Source organism: Moschus berezovskii, chromosome 20, assembly GCF_049115385.1.
Source record: "Moschus berezovskii isolate FMDL1 chromosome 20, NW_MosBer_1.0, whole genome shotgun sequence".
Taxonomy (NCBI): Eukaryota; Metazoa; Chordata; class Mammalia; order Artiodactyla; family Moschidae; genus Moschus; species Moschus berezovskii.
In genome coordinates this window covers 45,898,056-45,915,267 of record NC_142479.1, presented here as the reverse complement: position 1 = coordinate 45,915,267, position 17,212 = coordinate 45,898,056, and the positions used below count along the sequence as shown (strand labels likewise).

General features: G+C 50.0%; 1 protein-coding gene across 5 annotated transcripts in view; it reads right to left on the bottom strand.

Moving 5' to 3' along the window:
- ULK2 (unc-51 like autophagy activating kinase 2) overlaps positions 1 to 1,001 on the bottom strand; it is a 63,609-nt gene extending 62,608 nt beyond the window's left edge. For all 5 annotated transcript variants that reach the window (XM_088828941.1, XM_055407391.2, XM_055407392.2 and 2 more), the window contains exon 1: positions 431 to 1,001. In XM_088828941.1, coding sequence (XP_088685067.1) covers positions 431 to 520 — 90 coding nt within the window. In that variant the 5' untranslated portion in view covers positions 521 to 1,001. The remainder of the gene's footprint in view (positions 1 to 430) is intronic.
- Between the last annotated feature and the right edge of the window lie 16,211 nt (positions 1,002 to 17,212).

The window sequence follows — 17,212 nt, the reverse complement described above, 5'->3', positions numbered from 1 at the left end:
ATAAAGGAAAACTCGGTAGTATTGTATTTACTACTGTACAGGCTGAGCAACCAGGCCAGCCCCCTTCAGACATGCCCCTTGGCCCAAACTCTCTTAGGATTATTTCCACTCCTGAGGTGCCTTTCCGAATTCTTTAGATTCTAAAACCTGCTGGGAGCCTGCTTTCGAAACAGCACAAGCTTAAAAAGAAAAAAAAAAAAAGATGAGTCCGCTCTCGGGTCGATTTGGGCGCCTCACCCCCGGCCGTCCGCCCATCCCGGGAACGGAGGTGGGTGGGCGGTCGGGGCTCCGCGCGGGGAAACGCGACACCGAGTTGGGGAAGCCCGGGGCTCGCGGGCCACCTGCCCATTTTCCGCTAGGTCTGCAATTCTCGGCCACCGGCGAGGGTCGGAGCGCGACCGGCCGCAGCCCCGCCTCAGGCGGGGCTCACCTGGCGGTGCCGCCCCCGGAAGACCACGGCGAAGGCCCCGTGTCCCACGAGGTCCCGCTTGCTGTACTCGAAGTCGCCCACCACCTCCATGGCCGCGCCCCGGGGTCGGCGCGGGCGGGCGGTGATCAGCACCGCGGGCCCACCGGCCCCGAGCGCGCCCGCCGGCCGCCGAGCTGGGGCAGCCGCGGCCCCGAGCCTGGGCGGGCGCTCATGCCGAGAGGCCGGGCAGAAACGGGGAAGCGCCGCGCAGGGCCGGGGTCAGCGTGGCCTGGCCCGGCCCCGGCCGCTCCTCATGCCGGCCGCCGCCGGCCGCTGACTCCCTGACGAAGCGGGCTCCCTGAGGAAGCGGACTCGGCGCTGCCGAGCAGGGGCGGCGCCGTCTTCGTCACTGGGTGCTCCCGGGGCCGCACGAGCGCCGGGGAGAGGTGCGGGCCCCGGCGCCCCCCATCCCCGCCCGTCTGCGCGTTGGCCTCTCCGAGGGTGCGGCTCCGCCCGGCCGCCGCCCTTCGCGGGCCCGGCCTTGTACCCTCAACCCCCTACCCCGCGGAGGACCCGCAAGCGCGCCGGTCGCTCCGCGCCGACTGCCGGCCCTCCGCGACGTCAGCGCATCTTGTAGGCCGCAGCGCGCGGCGCGGCGGACGCGCTACTTCCGCGGGGAAAATGAGTGCCCAGATGCCGTTGGAGGGTGGAAGGAGCGCGCGAGCCGGCGGCGCCCAGGGCTGGACCCACGGAGAGGGGCGGCAGGAAGGACGGGGGCATCCCTGTACAGTGTGGACCCCACGGATGCGATGAGGGCAAAGGAGCAGCTCTTGTATCCAGGCCTTTCCGCGCCCTTCGAAGCCAGAAGCCTCGGCGCCAAACCCCCACCCTTTTGCATTTACTGCTCAGGGCCCCTCGTGTTTGTGTAGGTGAGGGATCTTGCACCTTCTGCGGCCGCTTGGCTTCTGTGAGGAACTGATGACAGTTCAGGGCCGTCTTCCTCGAGAAATAAATGCTGATGCTCGCAGACTCAGTTTTCCTTGTTTTCAAGGGTCTAGTGAGAAACTTTGCTTCCCAGCCTCGGGTGTCCTGCAGCGTGGCCTCCGGCTTCCTTTGAAGGGCCTAAAAGAGTTTTCTTTCCTACCAGCTCATTAACGTTCAAGTGCCAAGGAACCTACTGTCACCTTTCCCTCAGAGAGGTGTCTACCGAAATCATTTTGTAAACCACGTGCTTGAAAACGTCAGAAATCCCAGGTCCCATAATGGGCTGCATGTTCACTTGTTTAGCATATCTGCTCTCAAGTCATCTCTCACTTCCCAAGGCCCTTTCCTGAACACTGATCTCTGAAGGCCAAACAGGGACCCTCAGGACATCTAACCTTGTGACAGTCAGCCTGGGAAATCTCCAGAGAGAAACTTGCCCCTTCCTCTAACCCTTAAAATGTGAGGTCTTGGGTTTATGCTCCCAACTGTGCACACCTACCTAATTCCCTCCCTATGTCAGAGTCTGGCCCAGGTGAGTGTTGGAGCATGTGTAAGTCTACAGCCTTTCAAAAATTAAGAGCAGGGACTTCGCTGGAGGTCCAGTGGTTGGGAATCCACCTACTGGTGTGTGGGGGGAGTCAGGTTCGATCCCTAGTCCATGAAGATTCCACATGCTACAGGGAAGGCTGGGCCCACATGCTGCAACCACTGAAACCTGTGTGCCTAAAGCCTGTGGTCTGCAACAAGAGAAGCCCCTACACCACAACTAGAGAAATCCCTTGCACGGCAGCCAAGACCCAGTGAAGCCATATGTAAATAAACAAAAATTTTTAAAAATGAGGAGCAAATTAAGCAAATTTGCACATAAACACAAAAATTCATTTGGAGATGATTCCTTACCTCTTTGAAAGAGTCCCTATCTTCTTTTCTCTTTAAATATGAGTATTTAAATATGAGTCAATGACCTAAAACCCACTGAGAAGTAGTTCTCCAGGATGTGTATATTATGGGTTGTAGGACCCTGAACCAGCTACTTCACCTTCCCTGCCTAGGCTTCCTCGTTTGTAAAAGGAAGCTATAACATCAACGTATACCTTCAGTGGATGGTTAAGAGGATTAAAGGACTGATGTGGAAAGTGCCTGGAACAGTACTTGGCTCTGCAAAGCACTACTTAATGTGTGTGGACAGGGAATGTGAAGGACAGGGATGCCTGGCATGCTACAGTCCATAGGATCACAAAGAGTTGGACACAACTGAGCGACTGAACAACAACAAATGTGTGTGGGGTAAGTAAAATGAGATCAAACCTGGTCATAGGTGACACATCCCCCACCCCAGCCCTGTGCTGCAGTCACCCCCTTCCCTCCTCTGGCCATGCCCCAGGTGGTGCTCAGGTGAACAGAATCCAAGCTTTGCAGTTCTAGCTTTTATCGATGGACCGTTACACCTGTGTAAGATTTGGTTCTCTAACAGGCCCCTGGAGAATTCACTTCCTATAAACTTTCTGTGCAGAAGCAGTGGGTGTAAAATGTTTGGACAGCAGGGAACTCATGAGGAGAACTAACACCCCAGGACTAAGGCTGGCAGCCTTTCCCATGAAGCACCCGGCCATGGCCAACATCCCAGGGAGCAGAGCGGGAGCTGTCCAGGCTCTCCTGAGGCACCAAAGCTGCTAGTTGTGGGGTCTGTCCATCAAGGTGTCTTGGAGGGCCTCAGTACCCTCCAGGAGCAGTACTTAAACCTTCCTGCTGGTCACCTCACCATCCAGATGAGGACAGGTGTATCCTCTGCCAGCTGAGCCAGTGCACGAGACATAATTCATAACACAGCCCTGTTCATAAGGTTGCATCCTCTAGGAATCGAAGGTAATTGAAGCTAATAACTAATATACAACTTCGAGCTGTTTATTTTTTAATGTCATTAAAATTACATCCCCGCAGTAGGACATTATGGAGCTGTCCTAAGCCACCAGGGGCCCTAAATTTAGACCTGCATCCCCTCCTGTACCCATCGGCTAAGCACAGGCCCTGGGAGCACATCGTTGCTTTAAAAAATATGCAGCTTTCACAGAAGGATTTCTGACCTCAAGGCTCACTCCTGAGGGGAAGTGGCGGTGGGGGAACAGTGGAGTGGGGGACCTTTGCTAAGGGGATGTCTAGTTAGGACTATGTCAGTAAGCACATACGCCAAATGAGATAAAGCAAAAGAAAAAAAAGAGGAATGTAGATAAAGACACAGGTGTGGCTCTTGGGTTCCCAGTAGAGCAGGGACTGGAAGAGGTGTCTGCTTCTTTGTTCTTTCCCCAACAAGGCAGGAGGACAGAGAACTGGAAGCCACCAGTCTCAAACTCAAGTTCTTAAGAGATTCTGATGGCCCCACTCTGGAGAGGTGCACTGAGCAATCCTCTCAAGACAGGGACTAGGGTTGAGGGAGGCAGGTCGAGTTGTACAAGCCTGCCGGAGCCAGCAGAAGAGTGGAAATTCCAAAACTTACCCCAAAAGCAGGGGCGAGTGAGCAACCCAGGAAGGATGATCAGGAGTCAAATTTAGGCTTTATTCAGGAATGCCCACAAAGAAGATTTTGACTTTACTTCTGAAATCACTCAAAGTTGCCAATCTGATTCACTGTCATTGTTCTTTGTCCTGTTAACCGTGTGTGTGTGTGTGTGCATGTGTGTAAACATGCCTGTTGACACTATTGAAATGTTTCGCTTTGTATATCATGTAATAATAACTGCAGTGAGAGGTAAGATCACTTGCTAATATAAATTCTCACATAAACTGAGCTTCTCAGCCAAACACTGTATGATGTTGTGATGGTCAAAGGGTTCCTGGGACAAGTAAGTGTGACAAGCGTTCATGACCCCATCTTTTGGCAGGGAGGCATCCTGAGATTAGGATAATCACCCGGTTATTATTATCTTCAAATCACATCATTGTGTTTTGCTTTTATTTTGGTTCTATTGTCTCTACTTCGATCCTATAGCTAATGCTTAGAAATTCTTGGGATTGGTAGTGCGCTGAGCTTTGATGTTTATACATGTACAGTTTTATAGAAAAATATGGAAATAAGCACATAAAGTGAAGAGACCACGAACTTTGGATATATTTCTTAAAGCTTTCAGGAAATATCATAACTACAAATCTTCTGAAATGACATCAAAAATAGACTCTAGCCAAGAATTTTCTAGATGATAGCATGGCAACAGCAAGAAGCATCTTTCTATGTTATGCATGAATCAGTATTTCTAGGACTTCCCTGGTGGTACAGTGGATAAGAATCTGCCTGCCAATGCAGGGGACACATGTTCAATCCCTGGTCCGGGAAGATTCCACATGCCAAGGGGCAACTAAGCCGATGTGCCACAGCTACTGAAGCCCGCATGTGTCCATACACTGCAACAAGAGAAGCCACTGCAATGAGACGCCCGCACACCACTATGAAGAGTAGTCCCTACTTGCCACAACTAGAGAAAGACCACGCTCAGGAGACTGAGCACAGCCAAAAATAAGACAAAAAAAATAATTTTAAAATTTCATTTCTAAAATGAAAAACAGTTTATTTCAGCCAAAAATAGAGTGGCATATTTTCACTATTGCCATAACTGTTCAACCCAAATAGTGCTTAAAACTTGAATCATTAAAAGTTAAAATGCTAAGCATATATTTCACAGGAGTGGCCATAATGTTCTGTTAATGGTAATGGCTGAAATAAAATGAAGAATATTTTCAGGGAATCCCTTGGCAATCCAATGGTTAGGAATCAGTGCTTTCACGCTTAGGGCGCAGGCTCAATCCTTGGTTAGGGAACTAAGATTCTATAAGCTGTGTGGCGTGACCAAAAAAAAAAAAGGATTTTTTAAATTAAAAAAAAATTAAGAATATATTTATATGTCACAAGGATAAATTTCAGGGGATATCACGAGTCCATTGCCAAATAAACCATCTGAAATAGTAAACTCCTAAGGGAAATATTTGATTGATGTGATGATATAGAAAAAGAAACTATTTTAATTTTAAAACAATTTTATTCAAAAACTTAAACAGAATCTATTGAATGGTTCTAAAAGAACTGTACATCTTCGACCATGATGGATTTACTAAAACTTTAGACAAGAAGATCAATATCAGTGTGTCATTACAGCCTAGTTTTTTGCTCCCTGTTGTAAACTACATGCCTACTGAAATGAGAAAACAGCTGACTCAGCTGGGTTCTCCAGAAATGGACTCTGATCTGGGCTTGGGATGGAGATGCTCATTAGGGATGGACACCAGTGATAGGAGGGGCAGGAACAGGTAGGACACCAGTGACCATTGGCACAGGGAGAACTGTGGTGCTGGCTTGACCACGCCTGGGCCACCCCAGCCAAATGCTCTAGAGTTGAGCCCAAATGCCCAGCTCACTCTTCACCTTCTGGGGCTGTCCTGGAGGGCATGACCCTGGGTGGCTGGGCTGCTCCGGCTGAGGCCCTGGGCCAGCAGGGGAGAGATGGGGACCGACTGTCCTTCCCCAGCAGGGCAGGTCCTTCCTCCCAGAGGAGTCTGGGCATCACATCTCAGGTGACTACAGGCTACACTTGTAGTAACAAGTAGTAACTCGGAACACTTGTGAGTTGGGCTGTAAGACTGCCACCATTAACGACAACAAAGTCTATTGTTGCACAGACAAGCATTTTTGTTTTGCTTTTTCTGTTTTTAGAGAAAAGTACGTTTTTTCTTGGAAATGTTCAGAGCCCACTGCTGTGCTCCCATTCATCCATCTGTCTGTAAACATGCCCCCAGCTGCTGGGGTGGGCCCCTGGCAGGCTTCCCTACTGAGCTTCCAGAGGTTGATTGCAGATCTACTCCCAGGTCCAGCCACAGATTAAGCAATAAGATACTATTTACTAAGTCCTTCAGCCTCATTTCTGAACTTGGGCAGAATGAAGAGTTCAGAGAGGGTTGGAGGAGACAGAAAACAAACCCAGGTCCCCCGAGCCCACCACATGGCTGAGATCTCATGAGGGAACCCAGGGCTGATGGCCAAGCTGCGAGAGGGGTGTGTTCCTGGAAAGTTCCCCATTCTGGGCATGGTGAGAGCTGTGCTGTGTGTGTATTTATGGGAGCAGGGCTGGGAGCTGGGGGGCCCACTTCTACTTTGGTTCATTCACATCTTCAAGGAGTCTTTCTTCCCTCTGCGAGCTCATCTCGCTGGAGTTTGGTTCCCCAGAGCTGAGTAATGGTCCTCTGCGGGACCACTCCCCTCAGGAACACACTTGCACACAGTCAATCATGGCGTCGGCCACGCCCACGCCATCTGTCCCCCACTGCGCAGAGTGCTCCCAAGGGGTATCCTTGCTCAGTAACTTAAGGCCCCACCCCAATGCCAGGCCCTTCCTCCCCTGGAGGGAGCTGGACAGGGATGGGGAAAAGGTGGGGGCAGGGTGACCAGGCCAGAGGCCTGCAATCTTCAAGAAAACTCTGACTTCAAAGGAGTCTCAAACAACCAGCCAACGAGGGCCCAGACCATTCCCAGCCGCCTCATTTGTCTCTCTGGACAATGGGCTGGCCATCCTCCACCATCTCCTCTTCCTTAACCGTCCAGGAGTGTGGTTCTGAGGGTGGGTTCAGGCTGGGTACAGCCTGCATCTGAAGCGATGACTCCATCTCTGCCTTCAACCTCATCAGGCCAAAAAAATAAAATTAAAAAAAGAAAAAAGCATGAAGATTGTTCTGAAAGCCAGTTGCTGTCTTGCAAAGTGCAGTGACTCCAAACAAGAACCTTTTTCTTTTCTTTTAATAGTTGCGGGTTTTGTGGGTCAGGGATTGGGGCAGGCCCATCAGGAAAAGCTCACCCTGCCCCTTGTGGTTATCGGTATCACTGGGGCTGGAGGACCTGGAACAGCCTGACTGGAAAGGAGGTCTGGTAAGTTTCTTGGATCCCGGCTTCACAGGCAGGGGTGGGCTGGATTCACTCAGAGACCCCTCGTGCCCCATCCAGTCACTGCCCCCAAAAGGTGACACTTTCCCAGTTGGGTATTGAGTTCTGTCTGGTTTACATATCTAGTTTACATCCGGCTTCTCTCGGCGTTATGTCCATATGTGGGCATCAATCTGTTTGTCATCTGCACTCATCGCTCCTTCTGGCCTCTTCTCAGGATCTACCGTGTGAAGAAACCTTGAGTTACTGACCCATTCCGCTCTCAACAAACATCCAGGGGTGTCCGGTGTCCATGAACTTTGGTGACCATGTGTGTTTGTTTCTGTTTGGTTCACACCCAGCAGTGGGGTCGCTGGGCTGCAGGACACATCTCAACACTGCCTGATACTAACACGTGAACTCCAGGCTGGTCACACATTCCCCCGGCGGAGTATGAGTTTGCTGCTCTGCATCTTCACCCATACTCAGTGGTGTCAGCCTTTCTATCCACTTGGCAAGTGTGACAGGCTGATCTTACCCTCCTCGTCCCAGCAGTTCATTCTCTGGCCCAGGGATACCCCTGGGGTTAGTGTCACTGGCGATGGACCTGCTGCCTCACCTCTGCAGCTTCGAGGAGCAGTCCTCGGGGACCACAGCTTCCTGGCAGTGGGTTGGACAGCTGGTGATGTGAAAATCAGTGAAAGTCCACTGGGGGATGTGAGTGGTGGCTGTGTCTTATTCATTCCCTCATCAGCTGCGGTAGCCCCAGGCCCTGAGTCAAGGAACCTGGCTCACCATCGTTACCCACCACGAACCAGATGTGCTGAAGACCAGTCGTTTACCCAATCCACTGCCCCTTCACATTGCTGTCGTAACTCTTCTTTGGTGTGACTATTCTCCACCAAAAGGCCCAGCGCAGATGCCCCCTCCGGGAAGGCGCCCAGGATTCTCCAAGGCCTTCTGGGTCTCCTCCATGTCTTCCATCCAGGCCTTTGCATCTGTTGTCGCTCCGCCTGGAGCCCTCTTCCTTCATCATGGCCCCTTACTGCCTTCTTGCTGTTTGACCCATTTGCCTCCTCCACCTGGAATGTAAAGATATAGTGTTCTAGCCCCCAGGCCTGGAAGATGCCCTGACACACAGGAAAGACTCTGTTTACTGACTACATCCCGTTTCCAGATGTACCCGTCTTGGGCTGGCTGGGCTGCACATAGCTGGGCGAACTTTCCAGAGCAGAACCAGGGAGGAGAGCAGCTCCTCATGTCTGGATGGAGTCGGGTGAGGCCGCGGTGGGGTCTCAAGTGAATTGGAAAGTTGAGTCAATGCATGTGAGGAAGGAGGGGTTCCCAGGTCCAGCCACTGTGACTAACCTGGAGAGGCTGGTACAGGGAGTGGGCAGAAATGAAGGAGATGGAGCTAGGAGATGAAAGAGACACCCAGAAGGGCTTCATTCAACAAACCTTTGTTCAACACCTGATTGGGGGGATGGGTGTGGGGGCTGTCAGGGGACAGGGCAGGAGGTGAAGCAGGGAAAGGGGCTGAGACAGACAGAGGAGGGTGGACTTGGGGCAGCAAAACAGACCAGGAGACGAAGCCAGCGGGTGTTAGGAAACCTCCCTGATTTTCTTGTTTCTAATATTACCTTTACTTACAATAAACATGAGAGGGAATTATTGTAGAAGAGACGTTCAGGCTTGGCAGAAATACTTGTAGTCTCTTGCTTGATCTGTTTACGAGTTTTAGAAAGGTGAGAGGGGTATTGGTAATGTGTATTTTAAGCCATTTTAAAGTTTGTGTGTTTACTTATGTAGTTTTTTTATTTTCAAAAAAAGTATAAATGGTATTGTACTATACATGCCCAGGGCCAGCTTTTATACTCTTTTTAAAATTTAAAAAACATTTATTTAGTTGGCAGTGCTGGGTCTTAGTTGCAGCATGCAGTACCTAGTTCCCAGACCAAGGACTGAATCCAGACCCCCTGCATAAGGAGCACGGAGTCTCACCCACCGGACCACCAGGGAAGTCCCTGTTTGCTTTCTTTCATTTGTGACCACCCCCCATTCCTTCCTTTCCCATGAGACTTATGTCAACAGTCTATTACAGATTTCCCCCACACAAAGACGGTCATATTCAAATATGTGTAAACTGCTGCTTATAAACAGGTATGTGGAAAACATCCTTCCTGTATGTCAGTTTGACAAACAGGGGATTATATGATACCCTTTTTTGGATTTTGCTCTTCTCAGGTATTACCTGATGGGATTCCTTTAAGTTACTTGGTGCAAAACTAATTAACCCTTTTTCAAGGCTGCATAACATTCCATGGTGTGGATGCATCAGAATGTATTCAGGCATTCTCTGTGGTTGGACATTCACTGTTTTCTGATGTGTGTGTGTGTGCATTGACCACTATGAACACTGTTGTGTTACATTAATTCTTTATGTATTAGTGCTTTTATTTCTTGGACTAGATTCTCAGGAGTGGGATTGCTTGGTCTAAGCGTATGGATTTTCAAATGTAGGTGCCTACCTCAAGGAGCTTATTCTCAGTGAGGGAAGCAGACCCTACATAGGACAAATAACATAGCTGGGAGTCTCACTAGCAACAGGTACCAAAGTGAAGTAAAAGTGAAAGTTGCTTAGTCATGTCCAACTCTTTGTGACCCCATGGATTATACAGTCCATGGAATTCTCCAGGCAAGAATACTGGAGTAGATAGCCTTTCCCTTCTCCAGGGGTGTCTTTCCAACCCAGGAATCAAACCGGGGTCTCCTGAAGTACAGGTAGATTTTTTACCAGCTGAGCTATCAGAGAAGCCCAACAGGTACCAATAAGAAAACTAAACTGGGAGGGAGATAGGAAGCATGGGGGAAGGGGCCCAATTTAAGAAAAAGTGACCCAGAACGACTTCACTGAGGTGACATCAGAGTCAAGACTTGAAGAAAGTGAGGCTGTGATCCATGCAGAGGGGAGGAATTCCAGGTGTAGAAGCCCCGAGGCAGAAGGGTGCCTGTAACCCTGCGTGACTGGGACTGAGTGGATCAGAGGGTGGTGATTGGAGATGATGTCACAGAGAAAACAGGCCAGAGGCTGTGGAGGCTCAGAGGTCATTGGAACGACTTTGACTTTCCCCTGGGTCAGCTGAGAAGCTTTTGTAAGGTTCTTAAGGAAAGAACAACATAGTGGCAGTAAAACTGAACAGGAAGTAGTTCTCACCACTGGAAGAAATGATGATGGGGACTTCCCTGGTGGTCCAGTGGCTAAGACTCTGTGCTCTCAAAGCAGTGGTCCTGAGTTCCATCCCTGGTTAGGGAACTAGACCTAGTATGCTGCAACTAAGAGTCCACATGCCACAACTAAAGATATCAAGTGCTGTAACTAAGAGCCAGTGAAGCCACATAAATAAATAAAAATAAATACATTTTTTTAAAAGGAAGAAATGATAATGATTATGTGATGCAATGGAGGTGTTAGCCAATGCTATGGTGGCCATTATGTTGCAACATAAATGGATCACATAGACATGGCCAGCCCCTTGAACTCACACAAGGCTCAGTATCAACTCTATCTCAATGAAACAAGCGGGCAGAAAGCAGAGTGCTTTCCCACATGCCCCCGCTCCCACACAATCTCAGCATCCTCTCCCCCAGCAAAATCCCCACCGGATGGTACACGTGTTGCAACTGACAAACCTGCATGGAGACATCCTCACCATGCAAAATCACTGTTTACGTGAGAGTCACTCCTGCTGTTGTGTGTTCGGTGGATCTGGAAAAACATCAAAATGGAGAGAAGTTTCCCTCTCCTCTTACCTTCTGAGAGCTTTTTCTTTTTTCAATTGAAGTATAGTTGATGTACAATACTATATGTTATAACTGTACCATGCGATGATTCACAATTTTTAAACAGTATCCTCCATTTATAGTTACTGTAAAATATTGGCTATATTCGCTGTGCTGTACAGTGGGCCCTTGTAGCTTATTTTGCTAACAGTTTATCATGAAGTAGAGTTGGGTTGTGTCAAATGCTCTTTCTGTTTTGCTTTTTGACAGTAGAACTTTTCCTCAGAAATCAATTAAATGGGTCTTTCTGGTGTGGATTTGCATGTCACGGCTGTGGGAGCTTGATTAACATGAACTGTCCCTGAATCTGACGACTTGACCCTGGGGGCTCATGAGACCAAGTTCGGTGAACTCCCTGTGGGGGGACAGCAAGGTCGACACCTCCCCTAGCCCCTGCCTGCTAACACCCCCCACCCACTGTGCTGGGCTGACTTTGCCTGTGTCTTGGGCTTTCCATCAGGTTTTGCTGACCTCTGCTCTTCTGCTCTGAGAGCCCGTGCACAGTCTTGGCTCTTGCAACCCTTGGTTCTGCTTCTTGCTTCCTTTGAGGAAGGGCCCCAGCCTCCCCAGGCTTCCTTCTCTGAGAGGCTGACCCACCAGCCATGCTGCTGACCTCAGACAGGCCACAGGCTGGGCCCCCAGAGGCAGAGGAGGTGACTTGGGGCCCTGCGGTCAGGACAGGACGTTCACTTCCTCTCGTGCTGGTTGAAGACCTCGGCTCTGCAGTTCTCCCCACGGTGGGGAGAGGAAGAGGTAGGCTTGTTTCCCAGGGCTGGCTCCACTATAAACAAACCCTGTGATTAGAGTCGCCTCAAAGGAGGAATCGGGTCTGCACACAAAGCCCTGAGTCTGCACTGTGAGGGCGGCCTTGAGAAGCAGAGGATTAGAGCAGGTCTGTCCTCGTAATATGGCAAGCCACTCCAGTACTCTTGCCTAGAAAATCCCATGGATGGAGGAGCCTGGTAGGCTGCAGTCCATGGGGTCGCTAAGGGTCGGACACGACTGAGTGACTTCACTTTCACTTTCACACATTGGAGAAGGAAATGGCAACCCACTCCACTGTTCTTGCCTGGAGAATCCCAGGGATGGGGGAGCCTGGTGGGCTTCCGTCTATGGGGTCACACAGAGTCGGACACGACTGAAGTGACTTAGCAGCAGCAGTCCTCGTAATAAAGCAAAGAAATTCAACGCTCCACCCTTCTCTTCATCACCCAAACCTTCCGATTGCACTGCCAGACATTTCCCAAGCCAGTGAACACTCTCTGCCACCACCTGGTGCTGAAGAACCATTATCTCCATTTCTACAAAAGATGCAGAGGTCCAGGGAGGCGAGGGAAAGGCTGACGACCCACAGCAAGGGTGTAGCACCAAGTGGAATGGAACCAATGTGTGTCAGTTGCTCAGTTGTGTCCGACTTTTTGCAACCCCATGGACTGTAGCCCGCCAGACTTCTCTGTCCATGGGATTCTCCAGGCAAGAATACCAGAGTGGGTTGCCATCCCCTTCTCTGGAGGATCTTCTCGACCCATGTCTCCCTTTCACGCAAACAGCACAGTGCAAGTAAGCTCTGACCTCCTGCGTGTGGCTTCCCACACTGGCCTAAGGATGAACCAGTGGGGCAGTTCTCAGACTTTCTCATCTCACAACCCTTGATAGCCTATCAGTGGGTCTCACTTTGAACCAGTCTTTCACCTACTGATGGTTTGGTGAATCACGTGTCGGTCATTTGGACAATATTTGTTCATTGGATTATGCAGATCTTCCAAATATGACAAATTTCATCATACAATATTTTTTTGAATCACATTTATAAGTTAGAGCTCATCAGAAATGTCTTTCAGGATGGGAAGCTATCAAGGCCACCATGGTGAATATCAGTTTTCCAAAATTCTAGTTTTTAAGTCAAATTTCATCCTTGGCAATAAATACTGACAGCGTTTTCTTCTCAAAGGGGCAGACAGGCTCACTTCCTTCATTTTCATGAAAGAAAATATCTTTGTAAGACCAAAGCCTGAGTAGCCAGTTTGTCAGGTGTGCCCTCGTGGGGGTCCACATGATGGCCAGGGCCAGAGCTTCTCCTGAGCCAAGTTGCCCCTCGATGTACAGAAGGCTTCCTGGGTCCTCCCATGACTTCCCACATGAGATTAAAAACATGCACTTAAGGGTTGAAATTTAATAAAATTAATAATTATTACTTCTTTAGAACTTTCCTGGGGGGTCCAACGGTTAAGACTTTGAGCTTCCAATGCAGGGGGCACAGGTTTGATCCCTAGTCTGCGAACTAAGATCCTGCATGCTGAATGTTGTGGCCAAAAAATTAAAAAATAATCATTACAGCTTCACTCTTACAGGAAACTGTCTCTTTTTTCTTTTTTTTAATGGCAAGTATATGGCGGGAAAGAATACAAGTACCTCCGGCACAGTGTGTCCAGATTCCTGCTAAGGGGCCATGATCACTTTTGCATCATCAATATAAATATTCACACAGTGAAAAAGACAGTTCACATCTCAGTGTTATTATTGAAAATGGTTCTAACCATGCAGACCTTCTGAAAGGGTCTCAGGACACTGGGCCCCTTGGGAGCTGCTGGACCTGTATGACTAAAAGCCTCTTGTGGTAGCAGGTAGGGAGCTTTCTGACTCAAAGGCTCAAAGACATCAGAACCCTTCGTACTGATCCTGGGCAGATGGTGCCCAGGAAGGCCATAAGCTGGGCCTGGTTCATTTAAAGGAAACTTTTTCTGTTTTTCCTCCAGCATCTCCCAGGCCATGATACCCAATGTCAGAACCAGGCCTTCCCTAGGAAGAGCTCACTGACATCGGGTCGGGCAGAAAGGCCCTGACCCATCCGAGTTGGATGCTGTATGAGCATGTGCTCGATGGGGATAAGGGCGAGGACTCAGGTGGACTGGATATCAGGGAGGATCTTGGAGGAGGCTGGAGGAGTGAGACTTCAAAGTGGAAGGACTTCCCTGGGGATAGTGGTGGGGAGGTCATCTGCAGAGCCCATGGAGGAAGAGCGTGAAGTTGAAGGTCGAGGGTTGCAAGGTCTTGTAGGCTAGGTCACCCAGGGCATTCAATGCTAAATACGAAATCTGGACTTTCTTCAGCAGACCACAGGGAGTTCATGAATCATATAAGTGATCCTACATTGAAGGCAAATCTCAATTTTTATAAAGGAAAAACAATTTTTTTTAAAGTGTAAGAGTTTAAATCTTTTGGAATGTTGACGAAACAGTCAAATGTCTAGTTATAACATCTAATTTATTTAGTTACATGTGCATATTTAAAATAACAGTATATACAAGAATACATTAGTACAAAATATTGCTTTTTTTTCCCCCCTCTCACATTTCAAGTAACAACTTTATTCCCAATCTCCATGTGCACCTTGGACACTGAAGTCTTCATCCCGATAGAGCCGTGGTTTCTGGAGGCACTCCTCCTAGGTTGTCTGAGATGCACCATAAGACACATGTCTGACACTGGCCTTGGGAAGCCTGACCCAATCCAGCATCAGGACAGTCCTCCCCAGCCCTCACTTGTCATGTCATGCAGGCTTATCAACCTTAGAACAAAACCACTTGCTTATTGCTTCTGATCTTGCTCTTAGAAGCTGGTTTACAAAACCCACCACTAGTGACAGGGAGGGAAACCCTCCACAATCATTCACAGCCTTCCCACACCCTTCCTTTAACCCATTCCTATGGGAGTGCCTGATTTGCGGTTGTTTGGGACTGACATGTGAGGGGAAACCAGAGGTAGAGCAGTTGTAGGAAATGACAGTCTGATTGTGGGGGTGACTGGAAAGTAGTTCTTGGGGACAGAAAGGGCCAAAGAATCCCAGGTGGGGTCAGCATCCCAGGTGCCCTCGGCTGTCTAATGCTGATAAGGGATTTATGTGCTTGAGTGAGTAACGGGTCTCAAGTTACACTTCTGAGTAGTGTGGGCACTTTCGATCAGAGGGCATGAAAACATTCATTTCCCAATTTACAGCAAAGCATCTGAGATTCTCAGCAGCAGCAATTGGGAATTCGCTAAAATGCAAAATCTCAGCACCCTTCCCTACTCGCCCCCATACATTAACCTAGAAATTCTGGGGTGGGTCGGGGGAGAGGAAGTAATCCGATTGAACACGTTCTCCAGGGGGCCCTGACGCACGTGAACTCTAAGATCACGGCTTTCAGATAATGGGCAGGATGTCTTGAATGGCTGCCTGGACTTGACTTGCAGCTCTGGAGGGCCGCTTTCCTCCAAGACAATCAGCCTGTCTTCCTGTTTATAACAAGAAAAAGGCATGTGCTTAGAGTATTCCATGGGAGAGCACCTGGCATAGGGAGTTCCCAGTGCTGGTTACTATGAAACCATCTCTAGAGGGGACCTCACAAGGGGCTGACCACCTCAGTGTCAGCCCAACAGTGAGTGAGACTTGCCAAGATTGGGGTTTTCATATCACGTTTGTAGTAACTTTACACTAGGGTCCTCATTTCTAGTTTATAAGGTACACATCTCCCAGAGTTCTGCAGAGAGCCCCATGGGGCTGAGCCTGCTCCTAGGTCACCCCAACAGGGCCTAACCTGGGGGGCCCCAGGGGTCAAGGTGCCTGACCCCTTGCTGTTAGCCAGGTGCTCAACACTTGAGAAACAATGGCTATGAGGGAACAGAGTTGCACACAGACAGCCCTCTGGGGGCTGGGAAGGGGGTTCAAAGCCGGGGGGGGGGTGCAGAGGTGAGGTCATGAACGCTGGTGACCTCTGCCAGGGCTCTGGGAGGAAGCAGGGTTAAATCATTGGCTCATAGGGCCATCCTGGCTCTAAAACCTCAGCACCCGCTTCAAATGCGCTTCTCACCTGTCTCCTTGTTGGGGTGGAAGCTCCAGTAGCCCAAAGGGTTTCACCCTACTCTGTGTCCCTGCACCGTCACCATTTCGGAGGCATTAAAGTACTTCTGCGTGGGTGACCGGCAGCTCTGTTGTTAAAAAAACAAAGGGCTCTTTGCAAAAATGAGGGGGCCGTGGGCCCAGGGCGGAGCTACACTTGATCTGGAGGCCCAGCTCCTGCTGGCCCACAAGGTGCCGGCATGTGGGTTCTCATTGGGATGGAGGGAGAGGTCAGCTCAGGTCATTTTGGAGTGACCCATTTTGGAGCGAGCTGGAAAGCCACTTATGGACCCAGGTGTCAGGAAACACCACTACCACAACGCTCACTAGCTCCTTGGCAAATGCCAGTCCCCTCTGGCTGAACGCAAGCAACTCTTTCCTGGCACCGGCCCGCCCACTGCTGAGGCCCAGCTGCTCTGCCTGGGCTCACGAGCAACCCCCAGGGGCCAGCTGAGGAGAGCCCAGAGGCTGCCCTGTCGCACCCAGGGTGGTTCGCCAGCCAGAGCAAGCTGGGTGGAGGGAGCAGATGAGGAGACACCTGGTGGCATGAACCTGAAGGCAGAAGACATCCAACCCTGAGTGACAGGCATCAGGCGGGCTTCCCTCCATGCACAGGGACATCCTTTAGGCCTTTGCTCTCAAGGGTCCCTCAACACCCTGCCAGCCATTTCCTTGCCCCACCCCACCCCAACTCCATGCAGGATGCAGCTCCCTACTCTGAGCCCAAGCAGAGGCTTCCTCAGCAGACAGCCCTGTAGGGCAGCTATTCAGTCGGGCTCCTAAGCTGTAACCCTGAACATGCTGCTGGAATTTACCCCCACGTCCGGCTGCAACCAAAGGCCAGACTCTGTGCCCAGTAACAAGTGGTCAGCACTCACAAGTTCTGTGATAATCACTGCCCTCCCTCATTTGAAGCTGTATTTTCTGCTTGTCCACATGGCGCCGGCTCAGGGTTCCTGACTTGTAAGTGCCCTGTGTGTACTATCACCCCAGAGACTGGGACTTTTCCTTCCCCTTGCAAAATTTTTAGGATAGAGCATTTTCCTGGGCCTCTTTGGATCAGGAGAAGATCAACCCTGGTCCAGTAAACTGGTGTGTGGAGGAGGGGAAGCAAGCGGTCATTGTACACAAACACGGCCCCACAAGTGTCCTGAAAGAGGTGCCCAGGATATCAGCAGGTTGCTTAGCTGTCGGTACTTAA